Source organism: Notechis scutatus, chromosome 1, assembly GCF_049901735.1.
Source record: "Notechis scutatus isolate UNSWTSFEM ecotype Mainland chromosome 1, rNotScu1.2, whole genome shotgun sequence".
Taxonomy (NCBI): domain Eukaryota; kingdom Metazoa; phylum Chordata; class Lepidosauria; order Squamata; family Elapidae; genus Notechis; species Notechis scutatus.
The window spans coordinates 208,172,104-208,185,281 of NC_142009.1; the positions used below are offsets into that span (position 1 = coordinate 208,172,104).

A 13,178-nucleotide genomic window follows, 5' to 3' on the forward strand; every position below is an offset into this window, starting at 1 on the left:
AGAGACAGGCAATGTAGAATGGATGAGCTCAGGACTTACTGTCCACCAGACCTGTCTCATTTGATTTTTGAAGAGATTCTTTTTAAAAGAAAGTAGCCAAACTGCAAAGCAAAATACCAGTAGCATCATATTTATTTACTAATATGTCTTGAGAAGTCTTTACCAAAGCCCCATCGACAAATTCCCATGACAACTCTGCATCTACCACAAAGTCTCAAAATTTTAAATGTGTTCCAAAGATTAACATACCCCTATACTCAGTGGCAGCAGTCTTAAGTAAAGATAAACAACTTTTCATCAGTCAAAGACTGCAGAATATGAATACAACACAACACTGAAATATATACACTTCAGTAGCTAACGGTTCCAAAGCATGATATTAGAAGAGACTGTGGAGTTGTGTTCTGTTGCTAGAAAATAGGTATTGGGCCATGAAATCAGTATTTCCCACCCAAGAATTTGATTTGATTTAACACAGTGGCATCAGAATTACATTTCTTTGTTCTTCAGATTGTAGTGGTTTTTCTGTCATGATTAGTACTTCATTCTAATCTGAATTTTCCTGTGGATGGGATTAATCTAAAAACTGCTCTTCAACTCATAACGTTGTGTAACAACTTGTATGATTTACTGAAGAAATAACAATCACATTGTGCCAGAAAGGGGGGGGGGACTATTGAAATTCTTTTGCTTATGTAAGATATATTATGTAAACTACATACAGTGAATCCCCTCTTCCTCCTCTTTCTATAATTTTCCAGGGTTTTTGAAAACTTTTACTAACTCAAGTACAGAGCACCACCATGACTGACTGTTTCTTCAATTTGACTTAAAATATTCACACATACCTTTCCAATAAAGCTAGCCAGTAGCTAATTGCTTTGAAACATGGCTCCAAGTAGAACATTCATTCTGTAACTTACTGGAGGAAATTAATATTTTAAATGGCCCCTGATGGACAATTTAGTTGATTTACTTATTTGAGCACTTCAAGCAACAGTATCCAAAGTACTCTTCTTGAGCCAGCTGCTGCCTGGAGTTGGTGTGGTATAGTTTGGCAATCATCCATGGGTAGGCAGATGGAGTTAAGCCAGCATGATTTTCTTTTAGATTTGGTCAAGCAAATGTGTTACTCATTGCTCCAGCTGTACACCTGCCACTATTCTGTAAGCCATTTGAATTGTCTGCCTCTACTTCCGGATCCTCCGCTATATTAAATGAGATCCTGTTCTAATGAAATCCCAGATGCTAACTCATTCAATCTCTCTGATTCCACACTTGTCTTGGGGGGATAAATAACCTGGAGGATAACGTGATATGATGTTAGCATTCACCTCCATCAATAATCACAGCAAAAACAAATGTTGTGCCTTTTTTCACCTCCACTCTCTATCATTGCAGCTGAAGACTTTGCTGACAGAATAGAAGCTTTCATTACTAATCATCATAGTATCAAAGGTGAATGGAAAACAAGCAAAAGTAAACAACTTGAGAAAGGCCAAGAAGCAAGGACTTTGTCAGCAATTAAGTATGTTAATACCAGCAAGGTCCATGGTAAGTATAGTCTAATTAGATGGGTGTCAAAGGGTTCTGCTCCAAGCTGTCAGCTCTTATGTGAAACTATTTTCCTAAGCAATCACTGCATATCAGTGATCTAAACAGAGAGAACACAGCACAAAGATAACTTTTTAAAAAAAAGTTTGTACAATAGATAGAGCAGACAACTGGAAGGCAATCAGTTGTGGCCACGGTTCTTAAAAAGTTCTTTGAGAAGATGCAATGTTGATGCTATGCAATGAGCAGATTCCTGTCTGGCTCAGCTCCACTTGGCATGTGCCCATCTTGTCAGATTGATTACATCTACTAACTAAAGAAATATAAAATATTCAGAATAGAACTTGATTAGGAAAAGGAAATTGCACCAGACTCCTATTGTCAGTGGTTTGGGTTTTTTGTCTTAGCCTTTGGTTTGGAGTCATAAGTCATGCCTTTCTTAGGGGTCATAAATAGCACTCTTCTAGATTTAAACAAAGTCACCTAGTTTCTGACTATGAAATCTTTAGAAAACCTTCAAGCAAAACATCATTTTCCCATTCTTACTTCTTACTTCCCATTCTTACTTCTCAGAAAGTTGTCTGTTTGAAAACAGCAGCATGTCAGACCATGAACATCTTACGCTGGCACATTGCACTAAGCAAATGTGCAACTTACTTGCTCTTTTATTGTATGAGCCAAATAATTCCGTTTGTAAGCTATTTTATGTTTAAGATGTTATATGAATCCAGTCAGTTGTGGGCGTATTCATAATTGAACACAGTGTATGAACCGAATAATTATCTGCATATAATAAAGCCGCAATGAATTCTTCTTTTTTGTAAATTAGTCACTGAAATGGGAAAAGAGAGAAAATAAATATCATTTTATCATGACCATCTTTTCCCTTTGAATCACTAGTTGGATTCACACAATTACCAGGTCATGGTTTGGTTAACTTTGATTTAATTAATAAATCATATTTGGATAGTTTTGCATGGCACTAAGCCATATCCCTTATTTATACATCATAAAGTCAGGGTTAAAACAACGTATAAAGTAAAAGATAAACAAATCATATTACGGGTTAATGCATTGCATGCCCTTTTTCGCAATATCTTTGCCTTCTGGGTGATTCCACAGCCATATTGTAAGCAAATGTACAACTTACACATTTGTAAGCAGACTGAGTGAGTTTAAAGGAGAAAACATCAGGCAAGAAGGGGTTGAGTTAGCATGACTTCCTCCACTCTTCTCTATTGCAAAACAGTCCTTCCAGTAGATGCCTCACAAAGGAGAGGAAGCCTCTGGGAATTCATTATATAATCCTGCAGAGAAATGTGTAGTTTGCCCCCTAATGAAACTTCTCCACCTAGGTGTTCCTAGCAGTGAAGTAAAGTCAATTTCACCCCTGATAAATGCCACACAAGTTTGAATTCTAAACTTTACAACATGTAATTAGAGGGCTAATAAATCTTGCCTTAATGAGAAACAGCTGGCTGATATGCGGTGCCTTTAGGGTTTTCTTATACTTGGCACACAATTTGGGGGCCTATAGCATTAATTATGTTTTGAAAGAATAAAAGGATCAGGAAGCCCTAGCCAGTGCTGATATTTGCTCCCTGATTAATTTTTATATTAGCAATGGTCTTGGATATTCCTTCAGGTCATGCAGGAGTCCTACCATCTCTTACTAACTGTGCTAATAGACCTTGTTTTCCTGGAGTGCTGTGTGTTGACCGCAAACCTCCAAAGACTGGATACTTCTGTGGCCGATGTCCAATAGGTCTATATGGGAATGGACGAATCTGCACAAAAGCATCTAGACCAGGTACCTTCCTTTCATTTGGGGTATCAGAGCTGCAGAATTGAACTAGATAATTGATTTATCAACATACGTTAATGCAACAACATAATAATTTCATTATATCAGGAAAAATATCAGAAACTATTCGTACTTCATCCACTATTTTGTTTATAGCCCAGTACTACCTACCTATGTTTAGAATAATAATGATAGTAGAAGCACAAGGATTGACAAAACTACATATGAGGATTAAAATAATTCATACCTCCAGAAACCAGATCTTTGTTGTTCTTTGAAAAATTAGTGTGTGTGTGGGGGAAATCATATGGATTTTGGGGAGCAAAATATTCTACCAGGATGGGGTAAATGTTGCTTAAGCAAATTATTACTTACATTTTCCATCAAAACTGGAACTCACAGTTCAGAATCAATGATCGCTTTTAAATTAGAAAAGACAATTGATTTTCTGTTTTAAGCTCTGTGACTGTTGTTTTATAGAGTATATACAGTAGGTTCCAAATTAGAAGAGTTCAAAAACTGCTACATCAGTGTTGAGACAACTTGGGGTTTGAAAACAGTTATATTTTGTTCAAGGAATACTGTCTGGAACTGAAGAAAAGGAGTTGTAGAACTGAAGGGAAAACTTCATTGCGACCAACTTCTCACTTGATGCAGGAATTAGAAAGCAAGAGCATCTGCAAATACACAAGTTCCTATCTTAATTCAATTATTGAATTCTTATTTACTATCAAAATGTTTCTCCTACTATTCAATTGAAATCTATCCTTCTGTAACAAATTCAGAGAAACATCTGGCTTTCAAATGTTACTAAATTCTCAGTGACCATGGGTAAAGTGGTTCAGCAATATCTGAAATGCTACAGATGCTCTACTCCTGCCTAAGGATATTCAGTCTAGTCCTTCTAGATCACAGGTGTCAAACCTGCCAAGTCAGGTTGTCATCACGTGAGGTTTTGCGATGTTTTTCCCATTCACATAGCTGGAGTGGGCATGGCCTGCCCATGACTCATCTGGCTTGTGGGCTGCCAGGTTGACCCCCCTGTGTAGAATCTAGATGAAACAACAAGGATACTGTTGGCATTAGATGGATCTTTACAGTATTTCACATCCTCGAACAGTATTTCACATCCTCGTAATAATTCCTTTGTATTCTTATTTCTGGACTATAAACCCACAGGATGAAAATCATAGCACAACGCATGCTTTAAGAATGAACTTAAAGTGCTTCCAATCTTAGGCAAAAAAAAAAAAAAAAAAAACTGTCTTTTCTAAAGCACCCCATCTTTTTATTAATGTTCCAGAGTCTGAAGAAATATGTGGCTGCTTTAGGAGTTGCATTAAATATAAAGAGTTAAATAACTAGATCTTGTTTAAGCTTATGCAGAAATCTTTGGGAAAAGGTCTGCTTTAATGAATTGCAAAGAAGTGCAGGGCCAATGCAAGTTCTAAAGCTGTTCCTGTTAAGTTTGAGGCATGGGTTTAATGAACGGAGACCAGACTGTAAACCGTGAACTTCAGCTCTTTATTCACAAGCCTAACAGAGACAAAAAAAACCCGGCTAGCAGTCACTCTTTTATAGAGTAAGCTGCTATCCGGATAACCAATGGATAGCGTTATAGCGTTTGAATCTTGGCGCGGCCCGCCAACAGCCAATCAGATTGCTCGGAATGAACCAATCATAACTTGCCATTATATGGGCCAATAGGAAGTGCAGGATTACGATCCTGCTATGCAAATGAATCTTTATTAAATACATTTCTTTAGTTCACAACAGTTCCTCCAAATCATTTTCAAAACAGGCAGAATGCCAGAAGACAATACACTTTCAGCTAACTTTTCCTAAAGCGTTTCAAATTGAAACCTGCACAGAAATACTCCATGCAGGATTGCAAACATGAAGTAATTCATTTCTTTAAAGTCAAGGAAAAAACTGACTGCTTTTGCCATTGTCAACCTTCCTTAGCTGCTCGTTTATACTTCTTCAGGCTATAACTATACCAATGTCACCCATCCATAACTGAAGAAACAAATGGCAAGGAGCAACTTGTAATTAAAGCACTCAACCTCTCAGTAGTATGTTGCATAAAGTCTGCCTTTAGGAGTTTCCAAACATCACATCTTTTACTAATCTTTGAATGTGGATGATAAATAGAATGCTGAAGAGAAGTCTTCCTATAATCGTAGACTGGAGAAATCAAAATGAGTGAGCTGAAAAACAGAGCCAAACTATTTTGTTTCCCCAGCTTTTTTTAAAAAAAATTCTTCTTCCCAGTTCTTAAAGGATAGAGAGAATTTAGTCACCTTTCCTGTCAAGTTATGCCTCAAACAACTTCATCAAAGAGCCCTTAATTTATTTACTGAAAATTCAGGGGAAGGATTTATATAATTACTCAAGTTAGATTCCCTTCTTTCATTTCTTGCTATACAGTTTAATTATTTTGGAAAGGCAACACTCACTCCTGCTGCTTCAGTGTGCATCAAGATTAATGTCATTTTGCCATATTAATTAAATTCCTGACAAAATGGAGAGTTAGGCCTTCAAAAAAAAAAAAAAAAAACTGAGGCTCAGTGATTCTGTCAGTGTTTCTGAGGGATTTCCCCCCCTCAGAGATAAGATTATGACTCATACATACAGCCAGTAAAACAAATCATTTGGATGGACACTCCTCTTATAATGTATGATTTTTCCCCTACAAATAGAAACATTTATCTGTTTAAGCATGAAAAAAAAATCCATGAAGTCATTCCTCTTGTTATCATATGGAGTAAAGCTGCAAATGACAGAAAAATGTCACTAGCAGACAATCATTTGAAACTACAATTTGCATTTCTTCTTTCTCCATGACAGGGGGGCAAATGCAGATTTATGTATTATATAAATATTTATATCTTCCTTCTAGTGCTTATATACCATTCAGAACAACTTATAATATTTAACATCAATTATAAAATGCATTCTACAAATTGATAGAGCATCCCAATTCATCTCAGGAGGAATGCACATTGTGGTGTCATTGTGATTTGTACCAGATGCCTATGTCTCCTTTATTCTTACCTGGTTTATATCTCTGTTAATACTTTCAAGCAGTGTTTCAAAATCCAAACAAGGGGTTTTTTTGTTCATGGAAGTAAAAGAGAAATACAGTAGTTTTCCATGCTACATATGAAAATTAATGAGAATGCATCCTTAATCCCTGATATTTTTCTATAGATAAAAATAGAGAGTAAAACAAATGCTCACAAGGTGCAATAAACAAAAAGCCAAGGCATCAAACATCTTTGTCAAACTGATTCGAAGGGACAACTTGAATCACTGTAATTTAGTATCCCCAAATCACAAGTAGTCATAAATAATGCCATATTTGATGTTATCAAATGCTACTCATAAATCAGTGTACCAACAAGAACATATTCTTTCTTATGTAGTTCTTCATACAAATCAACCAGGGATGTTTCCAAATATAAACTGGGTCTGAAGCCATACTGGAAACAGAGTTAGTATCATCTATAGGGTCCTTGGCAGAGATGGTATTCAGCAAATTCTGACAAGTTCTGGAGAACTGGTAGTGGAAATTTTGAGTAGTTCGGAGAACTGGCAAATACCACCTCTGACTAGAGATTTTATACAGTATCCTTCCCCTGCCACATCCACCAAGCCACACCCACAGAACCAGTAGTAAAAAAATTTGAATCCCATCACTGGTCCTTGGTACTCTCTGAGCTTCGTGGTTTTCTTCAGATGTTTCTTCCAAAGGTGCTTTTTCAGGAGGCAACTGGACTTTCTTGTTTTTTTTCTTGAAGACGTTTCGCTTCTCATCCAAAAAGCTTGTTCAGCTCTGATAGGATAGTGGGGAATGGAAGGATTTAAATTTTTGCAGACAGCTGATCATTTGCATTCTTTTAGAGGGTCGTTGAAAGCACATCTGTGTCCACAGGGACACCTGAGTAGTGCTCCTGGTTCCTATAGTCTGCCATTTTTTCTCTGGAAATCCATTCCTATTCCCTTTGAACACTATTCAAAGGGTGTTCATCCCAAATTGTATACCTAAAAGTATGTAGAGATTCTCAGTCATCCAGGTCATAGTTGTCCCAAAGAGGCTTTTTCAGAAGGCAACTGGACTTTCTTGTTTTTTTTTTCCCTTTTCCTTGAAGACATTTTGTTTCTCATCCAAGAAGCTTCTTCAGCTCTGGCAGAATAATGGGGAATGGAAGGATTGGATGACTAAGGATCTCTACAGACTTTTAGCTATACAATCTGGGATGAATACCCTTTGAATATATGGGAACAGAACTGAAGAAGCTTCTTGGATGAGAAGTGAAATATTTTCAAAGAAAAAAACCAATGAAGTCCAGTTGCCTTTTGGAAAAAGAACCTTTGGGACATTTCCTTAGTGTAGTTTCTTCAGTGAAATCTAGAATTAGCATCCAGCATTCTTGATCAGAAGCTCAGGCCTAGAAGACACATGGTGCCTGATGTCTCTGGAGTGCTATAAATGCATTCTAGCTACCAGTGGCTCATCTGGAATCTTCAGAAGTCAGAGCAGATCAAATAGTTATAGTGCTGTAGATTCCATCCTGTGATGGATGCTAGGTTTGCAGGGCTCCAAATATATGACTTGTCTGGGTTTAGTAAGAGCCAAACTGTCACCTGTCCCATTTGTACTGCTGCCAGAAAATTAGTCTGGGATGAGAGATTAACTCTTGGCATATACTACCCGCATTCTTCGCTCATCCCTCCCAGGAACATTTCTCCTCTCTCCCACTGCCAAAATGAGGCAGCACAGGACAAATCAATCTAGAGTTCTTACTCAAAGCACAAATGACCAGGTTCAAATTATCCTATTTTGGACACATTATGCAAAGACTCAGGTCTCTGGAGAAGTCTATGATACTGGGAAAGATGAATGGAAACAGAAGAAGAGATGACTAGCAGCAAGGTGGAGGCACAAAATTACAGTAACAAATAGATATTAACTAGCAGTTGTTATGTGAACCTATATTCCCAGTGCTACCTGATTATGGGATGCTGCTGTGAACAAGAATTATATTCAGTTTCAGCTTTTAACACACAAATATTTCCAGAGAATGATCTAAAAAACTATTGCTTGATGCAACAATATTGTTAGGTATGCAAACAGCAATAAAGCTATAGATTGGATGTACTGAGATATTTTCCTCGGTTTGTTTGTTTTAGTAGAAAAGAGAGGAGCTGTTTGTTTTAATTCTAAATCACACTATTTGCACCAAAGATAGTTAATTACTACATTCTTTGTATCAGTAATTGTGAAAGAGTGGTCCCCATTTCTTTATGTGATTCCAAATTTATCATAGGTCATTGCGAGGAGGGGGGGATCACGTCAAGAGAAAAATAGCATTTGGCTTATATGTGCAATTCCAAATTTGAACTTTATAAGAAAAGAGCACAAACACAAAGAGAAAATGCATCTACTTTTTGTGATTTCTCCTCTCTGAAACTAGAATAAATCTAAACAAAATTGTTTTGCTATCTTTTAAAATCAGAAGAATCTGAGTGCTTTGTTACATACTCAAGAGGAAGAAAAGAAAAGAATAGAAAAAAAGAAAAAGAAAGAGAGAGAGAGAGAAGAAAAAGGAAGGAAGGAAGGAAGGAAGGAAGGAAGGAAGGAAGGAAGGAAGGAAGGAAGGAAGGAAGGAAGGAAAGAAAGAAAGAAAGAAAGAAAGAAAGAAAGAAAGAAAGAAAGAAAGAAAGAAAGAGGGAGGAAGGAAGGAAGGAAGGAAGGAAGGAAGGAAGGAAGGAAGGAAGAGGAAGGAAGGGATGGAGGGAGGGTGGTGGTGGTTATAGAAAAAGTACTTTTTATGTCTAAAATGCAAAATTCCAAATCCAGTATTAGTTAGCAAATAATTTTGCAAAAATTGCCAGGAATCATCATCACTTTCAGGTTACATTTAATTTAACCCACTTAAAATTAAGTTGCTTCCACATAGGCAACAGCTACTAAAATCCAGATACTTAAGAAAAAGAAAGGGAAAAAAAAGCTAGAGAGGTTTTCTACAGAGTCTTCAGTGACCCAGATATAAAACCCAAAGGTAGATAAGATGAGAATAATATTTTAGATAATGGAAAAGATAAATTATTTCCAACCTAGCTGATTCATACAGTCCATCAATATAGAATTCATTATGCTTTTCAGATCCAGATGATATATTAGCCAGCAAGGTAGCTCAGCAACACAAGACCTGTGATTTCTAAACTATAAAATCATGAGGAAAAGGCCAATTTTACAGACTTTGAATAATATTTACATTCAGTTGTAACATCTGCAGCATATTATATCCATTTCCTAATAACTTTGTTGGTTAATAGTAAGATAATGTGTAAAAAAAACCTGGCTAGCATACAGGTAGTCCTTGACGTATGACTACAATTGAACCCAAAATTTATGTTGTTAAGTGAGACATTTGTTAAATGAGTTTTGCCCCATCTTACGACCTTTCTTGCCTCAGTTGTTAAATGAATCACTGCAATTGATAAGTTAGTAACACAGTTATTAAGTGAATCTGGCTTCCCCATTGACTTTGCTTGTCAGAAGGTCACAAAAGGTGATCACATAATCATAGGACACTGCAACCATCATAAATATGAATCAGTTGTCCAGCATCTGCATTTTGATTACATATAGTAGGTAGGCTGCAAAGGTTGTAACTGAGAAACGGTTATAAGTCAATTTTTTCGGTGCTGTTGTAACTTTGAACAGTCACTAAATGATCTGTTGTAAGTTGAGGACTACCTGTATAAGCTTTATGAGATCACATTATGTATCATTAATTAAGAGTTATATGTTTTCTTTAGAGCAATAACATAAAGCAGTGGTTCCCAAAGTGGCCGGTATCACCCCCTAGGGGGCGTGGGATGCCTTGGGGGGTGCTGAGAGGCAAGGGGGCCGGCAGGGAGCGCTAAGAGGCGGCAGGGGGGCACTGGAAGTGAGCAGCAGGGCACAATTCAGGGGTGAGAAAAAATCCTGCTGCCACCGTGTTCGAGGCAAGGCCCTGCAGGATCACCCCATTAACTTGCACGCTCTGGTGCAAGGAGCTCAATGGGGTGATCCTGCGGGGCCTTGCCCCGAACGCAGCATTGGCAAACGAGAGCAAAGCCAGAGTGGCTTTGATCTCCTTTTCAAACATCCCGCCACCGCCATGTTTGGGGTGGCAGGGCCTTGCCCCAAATGCAGAGTTGGGAAAGCAGAGCAAAGCCAAAGTGGCTTTGAGTGACATTGAGCCCCTTGCTCCGGAGGCAGCTGCCCAAGCAAATCTGAACGGAGCAGTGTACGAAGTCAATGGGGTGAGCCTGAGAGAGGGAAAGAGAGAGGAAGAGAGAGAGAGAGAGAGAGAGAAGGAAGAAGAGAAAGAGAAAAGGGAAAGAAAGAAAAAGGGACAAAGAAAGAGGGGGGATGGAAGGCAGGGACAGAAAGAAAAAGAAATAAAGGAGGGAGGGAGGGAGGAAAAAGATAATGAGATATCTATTCTAGTCCAATCACCTGCTCCAGCAGGGTTAGAAGGAAGTGTGTGTGTGTGTGTGTGTGTGTGTGTTCTCCTTGTAATTTACCAATACATTTTGGTTTTGCCTTCTTCAGAATTGGCACTGTAATACATTGGGGAAAAGTAGATTTTTAGGGTGGAGATCTGGTCCAATGGATCCTGTTAAAGCCTCAACAAAATGTGAGAGCTTCCTGATATTCTTGGCCATGTTTCGTCCACAAAACCTTTAATTAATAGAAGCCAAAGATGTTTCAATGTGCTGGGAAAGATGCTGGCAAAGATGTTTCAATGTGGAAAAGGGCCTCTAAACTAGGCATCATTTCAATCTGATGCATCAGGTCTCTCTCTCTCTCTCCCTCTTTCTCCCTTTCATCCCTGTGCATGCTGGAGAAAAAATGATGGAATCTTTTCCACACTATGTTCTTCTGCATCTTTGTTTGCCTATGTCAGAGAGAAAGATTGAATCTCTTTGAGTGTAGCTCATCTATATGTGTCAGTATCACACTGTTGTTTAGCCAGGAGGAAGAATCTAACAGTGCAGGAGACCTAAGATAACAATGGCATTTTATTAATTTCTCTGTGTTTTGTGTGAGCATTTGAAAGGGAGCCTGTGAAAAAATGTTTAGTCAAATATAATGTTACAATTATATTAGTTAGGTCAGCAGCCAGTCCAACGTGGCATGTCTGAAAAAGATTATTCAGTCACTTTTTTCCCTCATGGGATTATAGTTATATGGAATTACAGTAAAATTATGTGCCCTGGCACTGGGATCATCCATCACTAGCACTACTTTTCATGCTATCTGTAAAGGGGAAATATACTGAATGTGTATAAATTTGAATCCCATGTTCATATCTAAACATGCCAATCTTGGTTGTGATTTGAGTTTGATTTTTTTTTCCATTTCCTCTGTCTCCAGCATGCCCGTTTGTAGAAGTGAATGATTTAAATCTTACGTACAAAGGATACAATTAAAAACTTTACTATATTGGTATTCTTTTCACTTCTTCTTTCTAGTGTCTTTCCAACTTACCTAGCTAATGTACACATTAATTTATTTAAGCTTAAAATGAAAATAATTTTGATCGATTGTTCCTTCCTTGGAAAGCACTGTGGGTAGTTTCTTAATGAACAGATAATGGAATATGATATACCTGTTTTGTTTAATGTAGCATGTACATGTCTATCAATAAAATAAAAGATTTATTCCCTACATTTTTAATGCAGTTCTTCTTATATTCAGTATTTTATACATTTGTTCTAAGTGAATACATTTACTACAGATGTGCTCACTCTTCCTGTGCAGTACAGTTATGCATTAACACAAACTTATAGGCTTTTTTTGATCTTTGTAGAAATCTATAAACTGACTTTCATCCAAAAAGATAACAAGGTTAGAAAAAAAGAAATATTATATAACTACCATAAAATTTAAAATAGCAAGTGTAAAAGCTAAAATCAATCAATAAAAAATATTAAAATAAGAATGCCTAGGTCAAAAGGGATGCTATGATTTGGTAGCAAAGAAATAGCATGATCTGCTATCGGTCTTTCTTGGAAGGACACAATTAGGATGATAGCTCAGTGGTCCTCTAATCTGTAAATCTATAACTATAGATCTCACAAAAAAATAAAGGATTGGCAAGTTGATCTAAGAGGAAGCAAATTGTTCAGGGGTTTAAAATTAAATCAGTGCCTTGAATTAGCCTTGAGAATGAAAAATTAGCTACTGTTTTTTTTAAAGGAACTTGTATAAGTTTGCTAGACGAAAGTTTAATTGCAAATGAAAGGCCTGAAATGTAAGCCAAAGGAAACAAATTAGTCTCTTCGTTGTCCCAAAAGTGCTTTTTCAAAAGGCAACTGGACTTTGTTTTTTCCTGTTTGTTCCTAGAAAAAAATGAAGTCCAGTTGCCTTTTTTAAAAAAGCATTTTTGGGACAACCATGGCTTGGATGACTGAGAAACTCCATAAACATTTAGTCTCTTGATTGTTGTGAGTGCAAAGGAGGGTAGGAATCAATTATTTTCTAGTAAAACGGACATAATGAAAGAAGTTTGGGAAAAATTGTGCAACATTCTCAATGAATGTGATCTGGAGGTCCTCCATTAGGTGACTTAAATGGGTGGGGGGAAACAAGAAGAGACAGTACAGAAAAAAATTGTTGGACAATTTGGAGACCCAAGAAGATATGAGAAATGGTGATTGTTTAGCTTCTTTATCCCAAAGGTGCTTTTTCAGAAGGCAATTAGACTTCCTTGTTTTTTCTTTTGAAGATGTTTTGCTTCTCATTCAAGAAGCTTCT

At 37.2% G+C, this 13,178-nt stretch overlaps 1 protein-coding gene across 1 annotated transcript in view; it reads left to right on the forward strand.

The window, feature by feature from the left end:
- The window catches only part of VWDE (von Willebrand factor D and EGF domains), a 383,187-nt gene that overhangs the window by 300,948 nt on the left and 69,061 nt on the right, over nucleotides 1–13,178 (forward strand). The window contains exons 19-20 of the mRNA XM_087955799.1: nucleotides 1,402–1,554; nucleotides 3,200–3,364. Of these exons, the coding sequence (XP_087811925.1) occupies nucleotides 1,402–1,554; nucleotides 3,200–3,364 (318 nt within the window). The remainder of the gene's footprint in view (nucleotides 1–1,401; nucleotides 1,555–3,199; nucleotides 3,365–13,178) is intronic.